The sequence below is a fragment of the Anabrus simplex genome, chromosome 1, assembly GCF_040414725.1.
Source record: "Anabrus simplex isolate iqAnaSimp1 chromosome 1, ASM4041472v1, whole genome shotgun sequence".
Taxonomy (NCBI): Eukaryota; Metazoa; Arthropoda; class Insecta; order Orthoptera; family Tettigoniidae; genus Anabrus; species Anabrus simplex.
Genome location: NC_090265.1, coordinates 126,291,869 through 126,313,258, shown reverse-complemented (window position 1 = coordinate 126,313,258; position 21,390 = coordinate 126,291,869). Strand labels below are relative to the sequence as shown.

Genomic DNA, 21,390 nt, shown 5'->3' with positions numbered 1-21,390 from the left:
GTTGGTGCTAACGCATTATCACCATTAGACATCCATTTAGTGTACAACTGTTTCATTGCAGGTGTAGAATAGAAGTAAGTCCTCTGGGAATTATCGCAAGATTGCTTTTTCCTTTCCTCATCATATCTTTTACGGCGTCAGTTGTATGTCCACGGTAACTGTCCAACACAAGCATGTTTCGTTTTTGTAACAAAGCTCCCAGACAACGTTGCCAAACACACTTCACGCAGTCCTCAACTAACGCACTGTCCATCCAGCCAGACTCATGTGTTCTAACAACACCGGACGGCAAATTTCCTTTCGGAAGTGTTTTCTTTTTCAGAACTACATATGGAGGGAGTTTGGTTCCATCTGCTAATAACACAAAACATTACCGTGCATTGTTGCTTTTCGTTACCACCTGTTCTGATGGTTACAGTTTTTGAACCCTTTTTATCCACTGTATTTTCCAACGACATTTCAAAATAGACAGGTGTCTGGTCAGCATTCCCAATTTGCGACAGCAAATAAGAACAGTAAAATTAAATTCCTTCAAGGTCCACCTATTCAATACAATGACGTTTTACTGTGATTCCATCACATGTCAAATGGTCAATTGAATCACAATAAAACGTCATTGTATTGAATAGGTTGACCTTGAAGGAATTTAATTTTACTGTAATCCCACTTCAATACGGAACCAATGGAATTCATAACTATAAGCAAATAAGAATTTTGCTTCCTCAAATGAATAATGTGACGCTGAAAGGCAGTTCATTTTTCTTCACACGCTCCAGGGAGACGTTGTGAAATAGACGTATGTCTCCGAATGCACAATCCCTTTCTCCGATAAAAGTTTCGGATCCAACCACGCTTTGCAGTAAAACCCTGTGTTTTGAGTTCTTTTGAGATCTCTAGTCCTTTCAATTAACACATTTCACTAGAAACATCATATCCTAACTCATGTTTTTCTTATCACAAATTTGTGGAGTCATTCTTCAATTTCCGAAAACACTGCGCTCCGCCCGTGGAACGCTCTGCGATCGCCGTTACTTTTTAGAAGTTTGTCCTTCTTCTTCCGCCAATCACAAATACACGATTCATCAATATCATACTTTCTGCCAACATCACAATTTCCATAATATTTCAGTTTCGCTTACAACTTTAAGTTTCTCACGCACAGTAAATGACCGCAGGCGCCGTTTTGAATCTGTTGCTTACTATCGAGACAGCACTTGCACGGGACAGATACGGAACTCAGATTTGAGCAAGGTAGACTTCGGTAACCAACAGTCTTGACTCTTGCAATGTACGATATCCTGTGAGATCAACTATTCGTGCACCCAGCATGCCAGCAACACTTGTGAAACAAATGACGATCGAGCATCCGCAGAAGCGGCTTTCATATTTACCACATATTTACCCATATTCTTTGATTTACAATATTTCATTACCTTACATTTTGCGTTTACATGCCACTGTAACCATATTGAGAAAAAATCGATATTGTTTTCTAGAATGCAACTAAAACACAGTAAGACCTGAATGCCCATTTACATGTGGTATATTGAGTACAGTAACCGTATTCAACTCTATTTCAATGCTCCATGTAAACATAGTAAATATTTAAGAGAATGAACAGCTTGAATACGACCCACACCCAAGATTTAGAACCAATATTTTGGAGGGGAAAGTGCGGGTGGTATTCGGGATTGTACGGTATTTTCTTCAATATAATTCAGTTGTCGTGTATTTGCGATACTCTTTGTCATCATGGCAACCTGTAAATGTTGCAGTTAGATTCTAAAAGAAAAAGTGGGAGATTTAAAAATGAATACCGTAACATTATTAAGGTTATATATTTATTCACTGATTATTCTAGTAAAATCTTTAGGATGTTTTCCACTCTAATTGTAATAATGATCATCTGTAGGGTTTGTGGGTGTGGTGTCTATCTGTCAACCTATAATTGGAAAGTTGCTGAACATACAGTAAGTACCTATTTCAACTGACGTCTTGATTTAGAATCTATTAATTTAGGAGTAGGCTTCAGGATACATAAGATTTCAAAATCGTTGAATGAAGTGAAGATTTACAAGAAGAACTAAATGGGTACTTTACTGTTAACATTGATGCTTTCATGGCCCGTACTTGAAGACATGATATGGGCTTTGGGGTTTATGCCGTGTCAAGAAAACAGGGTGAAATTCTTTACGTTTCACAGAGAACTTTGTTCCGCGTCTTCAGAAGAAAATCTAAACTGTTCACGAGGGAGTCTTCTACAATAATGAGGGTTTGAATTTAAGGATACTTTACCGTTGGAGCTGCAGTGGTACACTCGTTTGTCCCTAGGTGACTTGCTGTATGCTGCCACAGTGCTCCAAGCAGGAGCCGACGACAATATTAAGCTCCAGTTAAGATGATCTGTCACACCGTGTGTGCATGTGAGAAGTATCAGGCAAATGTGGTAGAAGAAATAAATAGAAACTAAATAAAATAAAATGCAGTGAAAGATGCCAGGATAGAATAGCTGAAGAATGGAAAGGAAGTATATGGAGAAAACCAGATGATGATGTGAGACAGTGTGAAAGGGGCAAAGGGCATAACCGGTGTACACACGTGAAAGTAGCTTGGAATGAACCAACTGGTGATGATAGTCATTAGCGATGATTGGGGGGTGGAGGTGGGGGCAGATTTTGTGGAGAGAAAAAAAAATTCCATTTTAGCCACATGGCTTTTTTTAAGTTTCGAGAAACTGAAGAACATATGAGTTATGAGACATCATCAAACTAGAAATTATAAAAAAAAGTAATTTTTATAATCCCTATTGTTTTTCAGCTAATTTCTTCCTTTAATTTATTTAATTATTAAGAAAAACACTTAATGGAAACACGCACAAAATGTCGTTCATTGCGGCTAACCAATTCATACAGCACAGTAGCATGTAGCATGTGCTGTAAGGAAGGATAGCAGGGATATATTTTTTTGCCAAGGTCATGGACACAGGTATAATTTACCGTATTGCAGCGCTCATTTGTCAGTCTCGCAGTCTCACTCAATAAATGTGTCTGTGTAGTTCTATCTAGTGACAGTTACGTTGTTAGTGTGTAGTCAAATACCAAATGACTTTGTAATTGTATAATCTCCCTGTGCTTATATTTAATCGTAATACGTGTGTAATTATTGTCCCTTTGGTGAAAGTTTTATTGTATAGTACTATTATTACCACACTAAATTTGGTAGACTCAACCTTTACATCTCTATCAAAATTCGCTCAGGCAGCATTAAAAAAATCTTACCATTTTGTAGCTATTTCTTTCAACTGATATGCCCCCCCCCCCCCCCAAATTACTATTGCCCTTAAACCTGGGTACTTTTTGTTTTCTATAAATGTTTGTGCCTTCCCCCCCCCCCAATTGCCGCTACTGATGATTGTGGTTATGTGTTAACGTCATACGTTCATAACGTGTGTACACTGGTTATGCCCTTCCCCCCTCTCACACTGTCTCACATCATTATCATCGTCTGGTTTTCTCCACATACTGTACTTTCTTTCCATTCTTCAGCTCTGTTCTATTCTATCCTGAGGCCTGTTCCACGAACGAACTTTTCAACTTTTCAACTTTGCACTTTTCACTTTTCAATTCTTGCAAAGTCTTTCTGTTCCACCATGATCTAGGTTGTACTTTTTGATTTTTTCGCAAAGTGAAAAGTCTTTGCGAATGAGTGATCCGATCGAGTTTATTCCATGGGCAAACTGTATAGGCCTAATACTCTATGATTTTTAATGCTTTATTTTTCTCTGCGAACTTGACGGTATAACTGTGGTATCGTTAAGGTATTTTATCATGGGAAAGAAAGGTTATTACAAGAAGCTGGCTGTGATGGAAGTTGTCAAGGAGAAACGTGACATCCTTTTTGGCAACTTTAAAAATAACCTCTCAAATGATGACACACATCAATGTTAACGAGAGTACCGTCAACACATCCACACACAGAAGGAAATTCACCCTTCATTAGAAATCCTGTCGCTATATTATGTGGATTATCAGGCCAACGTACTATTAGGAAATATTACCTTTATTATACAGTAATATCTACAACTTTGGTAACAGTTCTGCAAATAATTGATTTTGATGTCCCATGCATTGGTGCTACACCGTGCAGCTGGGCACCATTTACTAACCAATGTAAGCATATAAGAATTTGTTCTTTTTCGGAAAGGAATTTACTTCTTTTTGTTGCATGTTTCAATAAATGACCTATCATTTCAAGAATATAGTCAGCCTGTGTTGGGGTAATACGATATCACTCGCGAAAGTCCGTCGAAGTGAGGTTATGAAAATGAATCCTGTCTTTGTAACTTCTCTTATTGGATTTTCACCACTGTCCTCACTTGATGCTAACAAAAGCTCTCGTCATAACGTGTTTATATCACTAAACCAAATTCTATGCCGAGAAACTAGTGTACGGTACCTACTTGTTAATTAACAGATGAAAAGGGAATCATCTCTTTGCAAGATTTATGAAAACTTTTCACTTTATTTCTTTGCACTTTGCATTTCTGTACCAATTGAGGAATATAACAGGCTTGAAAAGTGAAAATATTCCTAACTTTTCACGTTTCACTTTTCACTTTGCAAGCTAAATCTGAAAAGTGATGTTGGAACAAAATCTGAACTGAAAAGTGCAAAGTGTAAAGTTGCAAAGTTCGTTCGTGGAATAGGCCCCTGGTGTCTTTTGTTGCATTTTATTTTATATTATGTTATTTTATTAGTTTCTATTTATTTCTTCTACCACATTTGTCCCCGATTCATCTGATGTCCCCTCTGATACTTCCCATGCACATATGTGATAGAACATCCTAATAGGAGCTTAAGGTTGTCATCAGCTCCCGCTTGGAGCACTGTCCCAGTATGCAACGAGCCACCTGGTGATGAACGAGCATATCACTACAGCTCCAACAGTGAAACCAAACCCCATGGCTAGAGGCATGGTTTTTTCGCATTAACAATAAACACGACAACAAATATTTTGAAGCGATTTTCCGATATCTTTATGAATCATATGTTTCTGGTTAAGAAAATATGGATATTATGTTTGCAAATTAAAGCGATAAGGCCATTTTAAAGCAAAATTCAATTATTTTGCGATAAGCATGATATTACAGCAAAATCTTTAGTGAATAACGAACTTGACATTTTGTTCCAAGATTATGTATGAAAAGAAAAGGAAGAGCGAACAAAGATTGATCAACAGGAAAGAAATATGTTATCATTAATGTTCTGAAAAATCTCTTTAAGACATGGCATCAAAGAAAAGGGGTTGGCTCCAGGCTTCTTTCCAAACGAAATGTTTGGAATGTTGTTCTTGTGGTGGTTGGTAATCCCACCCCAGCCTGTCTCCTCACAGCATTGTGCAATCCTGGAATCCCTAATGACGTCTACAAGCAGCACACTTGACTGGTGTATTTTGTCTTCGTGGTCAGGTAAAATGAAGAAAGTGATCACAGACAGTAGCGAAGATGTGTCGTTCGACAAGTGTTACAGTACACAGCAGAGCTAAACAGTTTGCGAGTGAAGGTTTATACGTTTCGGAAAGCATTATTTTAATGTGTAAATTTTGTTATGTTCGTATCGAACGGGAGAAAAAGGATACTGTCTCAAAACATTGTTTTAAAAATACTGAACATTCAGAACGTAAATTTGGCACTCCAACAGTGAAACGGCGGGCAACAATAGAACTCTCATTAGATATGCAAAAGAAAGCTAAGAGTGAAAAAATAGAATTTATTCACGAAACAACAGCGATACTACTCAAAGCCAACATCCCGCTGAGGAAGGTAGACGACCCTGCAGTCCGGAAATGGTTTCAAAAGTATGTACCAGGCATGTATAGTCTATTAATTAAACCTCCACAATCAACGATCAGTGATAGTAATGAAACCTTTAATGATTAATTTTAGAATTTCATTAAAGCGATACGGCTATATCTATTTCACAAAATAATGCGAAAATTAGTATCCTTCTCGCGAAATCGTTCAAAAATTAATGCAAAAAAATCATGCCTCTAGCCATGGCCTACCAAGCGATCGCTACTCAGCCCGAAGGTCAACACGACGGATCCTCTCGGCCGTTATTCTTGGCTCTCAATACCGGGGTCGCCATCTCACCGTCAGATAGCTGCTCAATTGTAATCACGTAGGCTGAGTGCACCTCGAACCAGCCCTGAGATGCAGGTAAAAATCCCTGACCTAGCCGGGAATCGAACCTGGGACCTACGGGTAAGCGGCAAGCATGCTACCCCTACTCTGTGGGGCCGGGGCTGCAACAGTAAAGCATTCTTAAATTCAAACCCTCATTATTGTTGAAGACTTCTTTGTGAATAGTCAAGATTTTCTTCTGAGGACGCAGAGCAAAGTTTTCTGTGAAATGTAAAGAGTTTCACTTTGTTTCGTTTACACGGCCAAAAGCCCCTATCATGTCTACAGGTGCTTTACTTTTTTTACTATTAATGTTTTTGAGGGGAAAATGTACATGACCAACTGTAATTGGAATCTAATTTCAAACCTTTTATTCAATAAATTTCTTTAATAAGAATTGACTCTCAGCAGGATGTTGTTGGCATGTAAGTCACCAGTACATATGTTACCTCCCACAGTGAAGCAGTATTAAGGATCATTTGTCTGAATGTTATCTGTTTCATTGTGATTTGTATGGTTTTTAGTTTAGGTGTCTGTATCTTACAACAGCAAATCATGTGTACATATTTAAATCAGATGTCATATTTTGAATCCACCCGTGAAGGTATGGGATTTGGGGTTCATATGCTCTCAGAATCATTGATTGGACAGAAGGTAAGATATTAGAATACCAATATAAATGGTCCGTTGTTGGACATTATAAATTTTCCAGTGAACTCATTCCTGGTTGCCAGCGTTTCGCCCTCGTGTGCTAGGTTGGGCTCATCAGTTGGTACCTAGCACACCTACCAAGACGCTGGCTAGTGCATACCGTGGAGGCGTAGTTGTACTAATTGAAACAGGGTGGTTGGTTAGCTAGAAAATTTATAATGTCCAATAACGGACCATTTATATTGGTATTATAAATTTACTCATTCGGGACAAATATTTCAGATTCCCTATGGGAATCAACATCTATATCACAAGATATTAGAATATTTAAAAAAAATGAATTACCATTTTTCATATCAAGCCTTCGTTTGTTCCAGGTAGTATGACATCAACTGTCCATTTTACATTAAGCATATTAAATCAACTTTTTGCTTGTTAAGCCAGGCAGTTGGTCTGATCACTGCATTTCGTATGTAGAATACCGTATGTTTGGGCACGTCCCTGGCTCAATATCTAAAATAATGGAGTAAACCATCCTGATTGTTGTACGCTGCAGAAGGAGGCAATCTAGCTTTTTAATTTCTACCACAGTTCTGCAGCTTTTCATTTTGGAGTTTACGTACAGTAGATTGTTTTATATTACTTCAACTGTGAAAGTTCACAAGTAGAAAATGCACAATTGAACGTCTTGTTTTCTGAACTGCGTGTGGGTTTGATTTGACTGGCTAACTTCTTTAGTTGTACTAATTGAAACAAGGTGGTTAGTCATGGTTGCATGTTGATAGAGGAATGCTTTCTTGGTGATATCCTTGACTTTCATTAAAATAATGGCTATTGGTCTCATCTTTGACCTTTGGGATTTTCATGTTTGTATTTTTCTTTTGTATTCTATTCTGTGTTCCTGATTTTGCTATATATCAGTTGTTTGTTCTTTTTCATTACTGATATTGACTTGCTGGACTTGTTTTCTCTTTCTGTGTTTGCAGTCTTTTACCATCTGTATTCATCAACTTCTTATCTCTTCCTCTTTCTTGTGTTTATTCAGCTTCATTTTTTATTCTTCTTATACTTGCCACAAAAACTGAAAATGAGTGTTCATGTCCACCTTTCTGATGAAACTGGGAAGCAGAAACAAGCTCTTAAAGGGCTAAGTTGAAATTGATGTAGAAGAACTGGATTTGCTGTGGAGAGAATTCACCTGCATGAAGATGCGGAAATTGTCCTTGGTATTTTATGTTTTTTATTTATCTTTGTCTTTTCTTTCTGTTGGTCCCTTTTCCCACACTGACCTGTCATTGTGTTTATTCTATTATATGTCCTATTCATGTTTCTGTCTTTCTATATATTACTGGAATTTTGTTTTTTGGTTAAGTTATTACTATTTAAATGAAATAATTTGCTTTATCATTGTCTGCCATTCCCTTTCTTCAGCAAAAGAACTGGCTAATTTATGAACGATCTAAGCTTTATACTGAATGAGGCAGCTATCCCTTATTTTTCAGAAAGACATGCTGGCCAAATAAGAAAATGCTCATCTGCTTGTCTCCTCAGATATGTACAATGAAATGATCCTTATTTGAAATGGTATATGCAAAAGGGGCTTCTTTCATGAAAGTTAAAATTTTGGCAAATAACAAAAAACTGTATATCTTTGTCTGATGATTCTTTAAGTAAACCATTTCAGGTAGATGATGTCAATCAGTGTTATCCTGCTGTATGAGGGTAGCGATTGTGTTTATTGCATCCCCGTTCCTCTGTTTAAGAGTAAAAAATATTTGGACTGAACCCCTTTCTGCATAGAACAACTTGCATTAAAATTATTATACACTGAGCAGCACAAAAAAACGTTACACCCAATAAATAATGTGTAATTATTATGTAATTATCTATTTAAGCAAAGTGAAGCACTTCAACCAATTTTTTAAGACTGGGTGTGTTATGGGCGTTGCTTTGCGAGCAAACAATGAAGTGTTGATTGTTTATTGCACTAGCCTCAATTGCTTTTTCCCGCACAACCTGGAGAACACATTGCTGGATGTGAACCAGTAAAGTTCTCCCGCTCTTTTAGCGTTTATTATTGTACCTCTAATTGTTCCCCTTTCAATCACATGTGTTTGTAGGATCTTTCTGTGATTGTCTTAATCAGCTTTCTGGAGCAAACATGACATTAAGCCCTGAACAAACCGTGAAAGCTGTTGCTTCGTTAGAAGATGGTCGCAGCATGCATTACGTTGCAGAAGTGTTGTGGACTACACTAGCGGGTGAGTTGGCCGTGCAGTTAGGGGCGTGCGACTGTGAGCTTGCATCTGGGAGATAGTAGGTTCGAATCCCACTGTCGGCAGCCCTGAAGATGGTTTTCCATGGTTTCCCTTTTTCACACCAGGCAAATGCTGAGGCTGTACCTTAATTAAAGCCACAGCTGCTTCCCTCCAATTCCTAGGCCTTTCCTATCCAATCATCGTCATGAGACCTATCTGTGTTGGTGCGATGTAAAGCCACTGGCAAAAAAAAAAAAAGAGAGGACTACACATCCATGATTTCCAAAACCATACAAAGGTACAGGGAAACTGGAGGCTTTGCAAGGAGGCCAGGATCAGGCCTGAGAAGAGCAACATCAGAGAGAGATGACCGCTTCTTACAACTTCAAGTTCTCTGCAATATCATACCACCACCGTTGAAGCACGGTATCGACTTCACCAAGTTTGAGGGGTTAAGGTTAGTGAGAAAACCGTTCAAAGAAGACTGGAAGAAGCCAATCTTAAGTCCAAAAGACCTGCTACAGGTCCGGAACTCACCAGAGAGCATCGCATAGCTCGACTACGTTTCGCAAGGGAACATCTTGGCTGGAGAGTGCAACAATGGGATCAAGTGTTGTTCACCATTGAGTCGCGATTTGGCCTCCTATCACCTGACAGAAGAGAGAGAGTCTGGAGAAGGCCAGGAGAAAGGTATTCTCCTTGCACATTCTCATTCAGGACACCTTCACAGGGTGGTTCTGTGATGGTGTGGGCAGGAATCAATACAGCTGCAAGGACAGATTAGGTCTTCGTGAAGAATGGTAGCCTTACTGCACATTGGTATGTGGAGGAAATCCTTCTGGAGCATGATGTGTCTTTCGCTCCATTTATTGGTGATGATTTTACACTAATGCATGACAATACACGCCCACATTTTGCAAGAATTGTGCAAGAGTTCTTGGATGAAACAGGAATTTGTGCTATGGCTTGGCCGGCTCAAAGCCCTGATTTGAATTCTATTGAGCGCATTTGGGAGCAGTTGGAGAGAAGAGCCCGTCAGCACTATCCAGAGACCCTACAGGACCTACGGAATGCCCTCCTGGAAGAATGGGAGATGATTCCTCAACAGGACATTACCGCACTAATCAGGAGCATGTCTGAAAGGTTGAATGTTGTCATTGGAGCAAGAGGTGGCAATACACGCTTTTGAAGATGTGAACAGAGGTCCCCGAAATCGTCTGAGGTCTGTGAAGTGAAAGTGTGAAGTTTATAACATCAAAACAGAAGGGCATTAATGTACTTTTATGAGCTTACTCAATATTTCCTTGAAATGTGCATCTCTGGCTTAATTTGTTCAACTTGTTCAAGGTCAAACTTCTCGTTCCACATTGAACTGCGAATCTTTACCACCTGCTTCTTAGAAGTAATCGGACCTTCATGCGCAACATTTGCCCTCAACGTTAAGAACACCAACTGGAAGTCTTTTAACGGCATCGATGCACCTTGTTTAAACATTAATCATATTATGTGCACAACTTAATCCAAAATGTCATCGCTACCACACTGCGTCATCTGACTATTAGAACTTTGTGATGGAATGCAACACATTTTTAAGAATCTTCAGCATCGAGATCAAATAACTAGAAACCATTCCTTAGCGGCATTCAGTTGCCTTATTTTAATGTATCGTCTGCACAATTTAATTGTTTAATATCATTGTGACCACCCTTTATTTTCAGTTAACTTTGTAATGGTATACTACAATGTTAAAAAATCTGTCTATTTTATCTCCCACATGTTCATTTTAATGTCATTGTATTGTACATTGTTTTTGGACTATGTGATGAAATGAAAATCCACAGCCTGTTTCCAGTCATTTTACCGGGTCAGGAATGGAATGAATGAAGCCCCCTTCTAGCGGTGAGGATGGGAATTGTGCCGGCTGCCGAAGCCTGTTGCACTCCTCTGGGGCAATGATTAGTGAATGATTAATGAATTGAAATGATATTGGAGAGTGTTGCTGGAATGAAAGATAACAGGGAAAACCGGAGTATCCAGAGAAAAACTTGTCCCGCCTCCACTTTGTCCACTATAAATCTCACATGGAGTGACTTGGATTTGAACCACGGAACCCAGAGGTGAGAGGCCGACGCGCTGCCGCCTGAGCCACAGAGGCTCGACTATTTGATATATTGTATAATTTGTGTTGTGGCTGATGATGACCTTGACCTTGACCTTAGGTTGAAACTAGTACCAAATTAAATTAACTTGTAATGTAAACACATTGCAAAATTTTGTATTGAAAAGGTGGAACTGATACTATTAATGTAATCAAAAGACAAGAATATATTTCTTAAGTATTTATAAGCTATCCCCACCTTTAAACAACAATAGCTCCATCCCGTAATTAGTGTCATGTGGATTCAATCAATCAATAAATACTGATCTGCATTTAGGGCAGTCGCCCAGGTAGCAGATTCCCTATCTGTTGTTTTCCTAGCCTTTTCCTAAATGATTTCAAAGAAATTGGAAATTTATTGAACATCTCCCTTGGTAAGTTATTCCAATCCCTAACTCCCCTTCCTATAAATGAATATTTGCCCCAGTTTGTCCTCTTGAATTCCAACTTTATCTTCATATTGTGATCTTTCCTACTTTTATAAACGCCACTCAAACTTATTTGTCTTCTAATGTCATTCCACGCCATCTCTCCGCTGACATCTCGGAACATAACACCAATATGGGAATCAACATCTATAACATACCACTTAGTCGAGCAGCTCGTCTTCTTTCTCTCCATTCTTCCCAACCCAAACTTTGCAACATTTTTGTAACGCTACTCTTTTGTCGGAAATCACCCAGAACAAATCGAGCTGCTTTTCTTTGAATTTTTTCCAGTTCTTGAATCAGGTAATCCTGGTGAGGGTCCCATACACTGGAACCATACTCTAGTTGGGGTCTTACCAAAGACTTACATGCCCTCTCCTTTACATCCTTACTACAACCCCTAAACACCCTCATAACCATGTGCAGAGATCTGTACCCTTTATTTACAATCCCATTTATGTGATTACCCCAATGAAGATCTTTCCTTATACTAACACCTAGATACTTACAATGATCTCCAAAAGGAACTTTCACCCCATCAACGCAGTAATTAAAACTGAGAGGACTTTTCCTCTTTGTGAAGCTCACAACCTGACTTTTAACCCCGTTTATCAACATACCATTGCCTGCTGTCCATCTCACAACATTTTCGAGGTCACGTTGCAGTTGCTCACAATCTTCTAACTTATTTATCTCTCTATAGAGAATAACATCATCCGCAAAAAGCCTTGCCTCCGATTCCACTCCTTTACTCATATCATTTATACATATAAGAAAACATAAAGGTCTGATAATACTGCCTTGAGGAATTCCCCTCTTAATTATAACAGGGTCAGATAAAGCTTCACCTACTCTAATTCTCTGAGATCTATTTTCTAGAAATATAGCAACCCATTCAGTCACTCTTTTGTCTAGTCCAATTGCACTCATTTTTGCCAGTAGTCTTCCATGATCCACTCTATCAAATGCTTTAGACAGATCAATCGCGATACAGTCCATTTGACCTCCAGAATCCAAGATATCTGCTATATCTTGCTGGAATCCTACAAGTTGAGCTTCAGTGGAATAACCTTTCCTAAAACCGAACTGCCTTCTATCGGACCAGTTATTAATTTCACAAACATGTCTAATATAATCAGAAAGAATGCCTTCCCAAAGCTTACATACAATGCACGTCAAACTTACTGGCCTGTAATTTTCAGCTTTATGTCTATCACCCTTTCTTTATACACAGGGCTTACTATAGCAACTCTCCATTCATCTGGTATAGCTCCTCAGACCAAACAATAATCAAATAAGTACTTCAGATATGGTACTATATCCCAACCCATTGTCTTTAGTATATCCCCAGAAATCTGATCAATTCCGGCCGCTTTTCTAGTTTTCAACTTTTGTATCTTATTGTAAATGTCATTATCATATGTAAATTTTAATACTTCTTTGACCTTAGGCTGCAGCAGTGAGTGTGTGCTGGACATAATTCCAAAACTTATATTTCACAAGACTCGTTTTCTTTCAAACCAAAGAACTCAGGAAGGAAATTTAACCAGTAAATCCTGTAGAGCAATTTGAAAGCTGTCCAAGTTTTACAGTTAACTGCTTTTTATGGTAATATTGGGAATAAGTCACTTACTTTAGGAAAAATGTATCAATTATTATGCATACATGTACTTAACACATTTTACCAGGTGTATGCATAAGTCTTTTCTGGTTTCACTAAGAGGTGGCGACAGCGAACAGTATGCAGTATATGAATTTGACACATTCGTCAGTTTGTTTGTCTAGACATTAATCTTGAATAAGTAAAAATAAGTAAAATTACCAACACACACAAGTTGAGTCCGCCAAACACTAGCATCTGTGTTGTATCGTTCAGTGATCATGTTAACGTTTTTGCCTGAAAAAGAACATTTGCAGCATGCATTGCTTTTCTTATCTAATCATAAAAAGGCTATGGAAAGTCATCTTTTACTGGTAGAAACATATGATAAACATGCTCCATCGTTTAGAACATGTGAGATATGTTTTCAACAATTTAAACGTGGTGATTTCGATGTGAAAGACGGTGTGCACTCTGGTAGACTATAAAAGTGCAAAGACGAACAATTGTAGGTGTTACTGGATGACAATGACCCCTTACCAATAAAGGATAAATTTAAATCATGCATTGATTGAAAGACGACCGGAATGGGGCAGAAGACATGGCAAAGTGATTTTGTTACACAATAATGCGCCGTCTCACACAGCAAAACCAGTGAAAGACACTTTCAAATTGCTTGGATGGGACATCCTTCCACACTCGCCATACTCCCCTAACCTGGCTCCATCTATCACCTCTTTGCATCACTGGAGCACTTGCTCACAGAGCAGCACTTCAGCAATTTCGAGGAAGTTGGAAAATGACTTGATGAATGGTTTGCCGCAAAAGACAAGCAGTTTTTCTGTCATCGTATTCATAACTTATCTGAAAGATGGGCGAAGTGTGTAGAAGCCGATGGCTAATATTTTGAATAAACACAAAATTAATTTCCCTTGATAATTACATGTTTTCTTTACCACAAAAACTGGTAAACACTTATGAATACACCTGGTATGTGCTTAATGATACGATGATGTATCCCCTATCCAGATCAAGAAACAGGTATTTATTTTATTGCTTCTTAAATCAATGTAAGAACTATTTTGCTTTATTTAGGCCTAATTTTGTGTACCTTTTTCTTGTGTAGTAGGTTTTTTTAGTAGTCTGTAGTAATAAAGTACATACCAATTGTAACATACGGACTAGAAACGCTGGTAGATAATAAGAGACAAGATAGTAAGATCCAAGCAGTAGAAATAAAATTTTTAAGAACAACGGTTAAAAAGACAAGAAGAGATAGAATTCAATATATTAAAGTCAGAGAAGAGGGAGCAGGAAAAGTGGAAGGACAGAAAGGAGTGGAGGAGGCTTGTTAACCACACCCGGGCGACTGGAGTGGGACATTGATGATGATGATGATGATGATGATGATGATGATGATGATGATGATGATGATGATTATGATTATGAGTAATAAAGTACTGATATTTCCTGCAGATAGATTGCATATACTTAGGCCTGACACTTGCAGGTTATTGAACTAAATTTTGCTTCCTGGTAGCTTCAGTTCATTAGTACAAGTGGGCCTATATGTTCTTGAATTTTGTTTAAATGTTGCTGAAAGCTACTAGCAAATAAAATATTACAGTAACATAACAGTATACCATCAAATAAGTGAAGTAAAGTTGCTTTGACTGAGAACAGTGAATGGTTTTATTTTGTTTTATTGTTCGTATTTGATAAGGAAACTCGGTCATGAGTTTATAAGTGGATAAATTGTGACGGACACCTTCAGCAAGGAAACAAGAACATTTTAATGCAGTTATTGCTGATCAAAACACTGTAACTGACAACTTTACATCTCACTTGTGACTAGTATTTACAATCAGCTGTCACAGAGTTATTGCCTGGCTGTGATACTAGCATCATGTAATGACTGGAAGATACAGAACCTCAGTCTGTACAGTTTCTCTCTATTCATCATGGTCTTAGAAAAGCTAGCAGCAAATTTTAAAACCTAGGAAAACATTCAATTGTGTATCTGTATTTATTCTGTGAATAATTTGACTAAAGTGCAATAATGAGTTTCCTAATCATCTTACATCCTTCAAAAATAGTTTTTAATGATGGTTATAATACCAAGATAATGTTACCGTTTCAACTCCAATCTTCTTTTTGATGAAACACCATAAGAGTTGTAGCTAAATAGTTTTGCCCAGGAACCATTTGTGTTACATGCATGAATCTGATGATACAATTGGTTTGCCCCTTAAAACATTAAATCCACCAGGAAACCTTTGATCTGCATCCTACTGGTGGATGTATGATTGATGAAGGATGATTCTATTTGTAAAACTCAGCATTGTCATTCAGCTCTTCTTTAGGAGTTCACTAAATAAATTATATGAAATAGGTGTGAAGCTTGCACGGTCTATTGAATTACTATTTAGTTCTTTTCCCAGCTTGGACCATGTTGTTTCATGTACCTTATGTACAGGTTGCGAATGTATCGAAACTGCATCATCAAGACGTCGACAACCTGTACATAAGGTACATAAAACAACAACATGGTTCAACTCAGAAAAAAGAACTTGATAGTATATTAAGTAATGATGTTAAAAAGTGCAAATGCCTATATTATGTTACAGGGTCTCCGTGATTGTTGCCGTTCAATTCGCATAGGCAAGATTCTAGTTGAATCAGATGTTGATACTCATGAAGCTAGAGTAGTTTATGCTCGCTTTCCTGAAGATATTGCTGACAGAAAAGTTCTACTTATGTACCCTATTATGAGTAAGTTATTGTGATAAAGAAATTTCTCTCACATTTCTTACATCCTGACGAATATGTTATGTTACATTTCTTACAGGTACTGGCAACACAGTAATCAAAGCTGTAGCTGTCCTCAAAGAGCATAATGTGCTGGAGGAGAACATAATAGTCTCCAACTTATTTTGCACACCCTTTGCTGCCAGCTCTGTTATATCAGCTTATCCACAGGTAGGTATATATAAGAAAACAAAAATCCTTAAATATGTAGGTTAAAGAATCAGAATGTATATTGTAACATTTCCTTGTACAATAGTAAATTGTTACTTTTACCTCTTATTTGACTTACATTTAAGTATTTGAACACTTATAATAGTTTGACATATGTTAATGATTCACGGTAGCTAGAAGAGAGACGGTAGGTGTCACAAGACGGATGCGCAGTGGACTGCCGTGGCCTTGACATCACTGGCCCGTCCCTCCCATTACACTTCGCATTGTTTGGCGCACTAATATCAGCCTATGATATCTTTGGTGTCAGTGATTTCACTCAAGCACTCAAGCAAGACATATTTGTGGACTTAGTACAGTACCAGAAAATTGGGGACTTAAAATTCACTCATAAAATAACCGAACAACATTTACTAGTAACTGGTAGAGAACATCAAAACTTAAGAAAAGCTGCTGAACTTCTCTCTGGCACTGTGGCTAATGCTATATCGTATATTTTATATGACCACCCCCTGCCCACAACAGTTACCCAGAGAATAAAGTCCCTATTACTGAGCAAACGTGCATATGGCATAATTGAAACTGCAAACTGCAACAGGGAAGAGTGTGAAACATTAACTGTAGATGTCCTGGACCGAGTAGACTGTGCTATTACTAATGACACCATAGAATCATTACATAAAATCAGCTTCATGGTCCGTATCGCACTTCAATAGATTCACAATTAAGTATTTATTTATTTTCCACCTAGTCGATACAATGATTGCTTAAGGCAATTTTTAATGGTCAAAAGTGGTACATGTTTCGTATATTATCAACATCTTCAGCCACATAACACTGTTTAGATGAAAAATATATAAAATTGACAAAGTAATGCTTTAGAGGAAGTGACCTTAAAATTAACATAAGATTGACAAGATTAAAACAATCAATCTTATGTTAATTTTAAGGTCACTTCCTCTAAAGCATTACTTTGTCAATTTTATATATTTTTCATCTAAACAGTGTTATGTGGCTGAAGATGTTGATAATATACGAAACATGTACCACTTTTGACCATTAAAAATTGCCTTAAGCAATCATTGTATCGACTAGGTGGAAAATAAATAAATACTTAATTGTGAAACCATAGAATCAGTCGAAACCAACTTATGATTCAGAGCTTGAAGACTTTAATTGTATAGTTGACTCATTAATAGATCACTTTACTGATCAGCACAATCTCAAAGATTGCTTACATAATGAAAATAAGGACTTATTGAAAATGTTAGCAGGGTATATTGCATACCGAGTTCCGAAAAAAAGGAATCACCACTAGCTTCATCTACAGAGGAAAAACTGGAAAATGCATTAATATTAGGAACTCTGACTAATAATTTTGTGTGGCTATTTCTAGCCGAATGCAGCCCTTGTAAGGCAGACCCTCCGATGAGGGTGGGCGGCATCTGCCATGTGTAGGTAACTGCGCGTTATTGTGGTGGAGTATAGTGTTATGTGAGGTGTGTGAGTTGCAGTGATGTTGGGGACAGCACAAACACCCAACCCCCGGGCCATTGAAATTAACCAATGAGGGTTAAAATCCCCGACCCGGCCGGGAATCGAACCTGGGACCCTCTGAACCGAAGGCCAGTATGCTGACCATTCTGCCAACGAGTTGGACAGGAACTCTGACTGGATCTCGGCTTTGTATAGAGAAGGCCTAATGAATCCATCTCCCCAGTGGTTTGACACTGTTTGCGAACTAGAAAAAGATTTTTCAAAGGTTCCACGGAAATGGTCTAAGGAAGTGCCCAAGAGTGATGAAGGAACTGATAAATATCATCAGACCTAAGGATAGTGAAGTCGATGACTTCGCTGTTACGTGTTTTGTGAGAACTCTTTCATTTATTAGAATCTGAATAAAAAGAGAGCACTCAAGAGGTCAGTGAATGAAAGCTGAACTACAGATGTGCATGCTGACGCTGCACGGAAAAAATCAAAGAAAATGAACAAAATTAAGTCCTGAAAGGTAAGCCTAAATTAGTAGTAATGTTATTTTTGTTATGTAGATTTATTATTATTATTATTATTATTATTATTATTATTATTATTATCATCATCATCTTTAAGAAATTGAACTCTTAATCTTTTGCTTTGAAATATTTTGTGATTATAAACTACAGCCTTAATATACTTTCGTGAAATAAGACTCCACATTGTACTGGATACTCAATAATAATAATAATAATAATAATAATAATAATAATAATAATAATAATAATAATAATAATAATTTTTGGTAGTAATAAAAAAGCAATAATGTTAGTACAGTACTTAATATTTTCAGGAAAAATAACAGCATGCAGTATTTAATCTTGTGTATTTTATTTAGACTTTTTCGGTTAATATCATTTCTTGATTGTGAAGCTTTGGTTTATTGAATCTGTACGTGTATAGGGTACTTACGTTAAATTCTTTCAAATAATTGGGAACAGTAAATACTAACATTTCCAGTGTATTGAAGCATCTAAAAATGATTTTTAAACTATTCTGGGTTTTGAAGTAGGTCTGCAATATTTACGAAAGCACACAAGCAAAATAATAAAAATAATAGTTTTAGGCATTATCTTACTGGTTTTCGTGTGAAAAGATTATATTACAACGTAAATGTATTTGTGATAAGGGAGATAACCCGGGCGCTCCACACACTGGTTTGTAGTAAGTTACAGCACCTGGCAGACGGTCCACGGTCCGCTGCCGTCACATGCTCCTGGCCAGCTGCGCGTGACACCTACCGTCTCTCTTCTAGCTACCATGATATGATTAATAGGTGTTTTAATTTCTGCTGTCCGCCTCATAGTGTACCAGTTAGCACTATTAGCTGCCGTCCTTGAGGGTCCGGGTTCGATTCCCGGTACTGCCAGAGGTTTAAGAATAGCACGAGAGCTGGTATGTGGTTAAAATGGTACAGGCAGCTCATTTCCATTAGGAGTGGGTGTGAAGAGCTGTACCACCTTGGTGCTTTGTTGATGAACATATCACATTGAAGAGTATTTTGGAATAAATTGTTTATTCCACTTTCCTCATAAGTGGAGATTGCCTAAACTGATAAGCTTACAAAAGAATTAAATTAATTTATGATCTGCTATGTAAAAGAGAGAAAAAATGGGGCACTTACAGTTAAAAGTGATGTCTTTAACATAACTGATTTGGATTAATCTATGTTATACTGAAATATGCAGTGACTTTCAAATGGGTTTTCATAAACATTGCCCCATTAAGATGTTGAACTTTACAACTATAATGACTCAAAAATGTACAGTATACGATTTTTGCTAAGCCGCACATAAAATTATCTTTCCCTTTACTATAAAATAAACATAGTGGAACAAAACAAAACATAAAATTGTGATTGGGCACCACTATAACGTAATTACAGAAATTAATTATTAAATGGGTAAAATGTGAATGAACCCTTTCTCTGAAGGTGATGACCATTTACTGATGAGAATCCAAATTTGCTTCTTTATCTTACCTGACACTTGTTTTCTCCCCCTGAAATACATCTAGGTAGCATGCCACAAGGGAATACTGTTATTTTAGTTACAAATTTAATACCGAAGAAGACCTATAGATATTTACAAATCCCATATTTGACATATATTACCACACTTATCCCTGACGACTCCCATCAATTTTTTCGGAAAGTTACCATCACATAAGATGTACAAACATTATACACACAAAAATCACTTCTTCATAATTGAAATATTTACAGTACATACCACATTTCATTCCTATTGCACTTTACATCACATATAAATATATTTTCACTCTATAGTTTGTGAGGACTAGGTATCACCGTCTACCTGCCTCTATATATCATCACACCAGTTCACTTAGTGTGGCCCCTGACCTCAAATTGTCACATTTATTCTTCTGTCTTGTGACCAGGATCCGGTAGCTCACCACCAGTATTTAGGCCTATTGGAGTTTATCCATTGCCTCCTCTCAGCTACCAGACGTCTGCTAACCGAATTTATCCTTCACTGGGCAGTACTTCCCACAGCTTCAGTTAACCACAGTGTGTGAATACCTTCACCTCAAAACAGTTTTGGAATACATGTGGCAAGTCAAAGTAGACTCAATAGTTACATTATCAAAAATAGAAGGATTAAAGTCTCACTCTTGAAGTAGCGCAACACAATCAGAATCATAACGAGAATTCCAACAGCATAATGCATGTCAGAATATCGCTGAATCATTGAGTAAATGAGTCACTGTTAAAGAGACACTTCACATAAGAGAAATAAAACTCTGTTAATGAAAACTGTACATTAAAGAAGCCTGCAGCAAAATGAGTCTTTGCATTAATGAACGCTGTTACTTGCTAACATAAGTTTATATAGGCTCTCTCCTCATTGTGGTAGCATCACTAAAAGTTAACTGGTAGACACGCTTTCCTTGACATAACTTCTAGCCTACTTAAAAGGTATGGTCAAATGTTCCACCTTTACAATACTAATTTTTTAAATTTAATTATTTAAATAACATTTAAAAAATAATGGAATATGTTCATCTATCTTGTAGACATCATCAGCCGAAAAGTTTAAAGATTAAGCACAAAGGACAAGAACAAAAACACATTAAAAATAATTCGGACTGCTGAATGCGTCAGTTAAAATGTTGAAGAATATGCTAGAATGATCTGAGCACACTTGAATACTGTTAAAAGTGAAAATTAAAATATTGACACATGAGATGATTCAGTAAAATTGGTAATAGAGTCCTCGTAACGTGTTGATGCTGTGTTGACGTACAGTTTGCCGATGCATCGGTAGAAACTTGGTGATATGGAACACAAAGTTTAGTTCCAGTAGAATGAAGACTATTGTTAAATGTATGTTAAACATGAGTGAGGGTTCCAGTAAAATGGTATTGAATTCATCTTGTTGGCGTGATGATGTTAACAATTCTTGATTAAAAAAAGTAGGCGGAATATTTGGTCATGATTTCATAAGTGGAGTGTGCAGCGGAGTGCCCTAGAACGAGAATGATGGCTATGATTAGCATTAAAAGTAGGCAAGTTTTTGAAGCATCTTGTAATACAAAAGAATGAATGAAAATAAAATGCGGCACATCTGTTTGCGGCACAT

The 21,390-nt window shown here is 37.4% G+C and overlaps 1 protein-coding gene across 2 annotated transcripts in view; it reads left to right on the top strand.

Moving 5' to 3' along the window:
* The window catches only part of kri (krishah), a 96,485-nt gene that overhangs the window by 51,010 nt on the left and 24,085 nt on the right, over positions 1-21,390 (top strand). For both annotated transcript variants that reach the window (XM_067156850.2, XM_067156842.2), the window contains exons 4-5: positions 15,904-16,048; positions 16,125-16,255. In XM_067156850.2, coding sequence (XP_067012951.1) covers positions 15,904-16,048; positions 16,125-16,255 — 276 coding nt within the window. The remainder of the gene's footprint in view (positions 1-15,903; positions 16,049-16,124; positions 16,256-21,390) is intronic.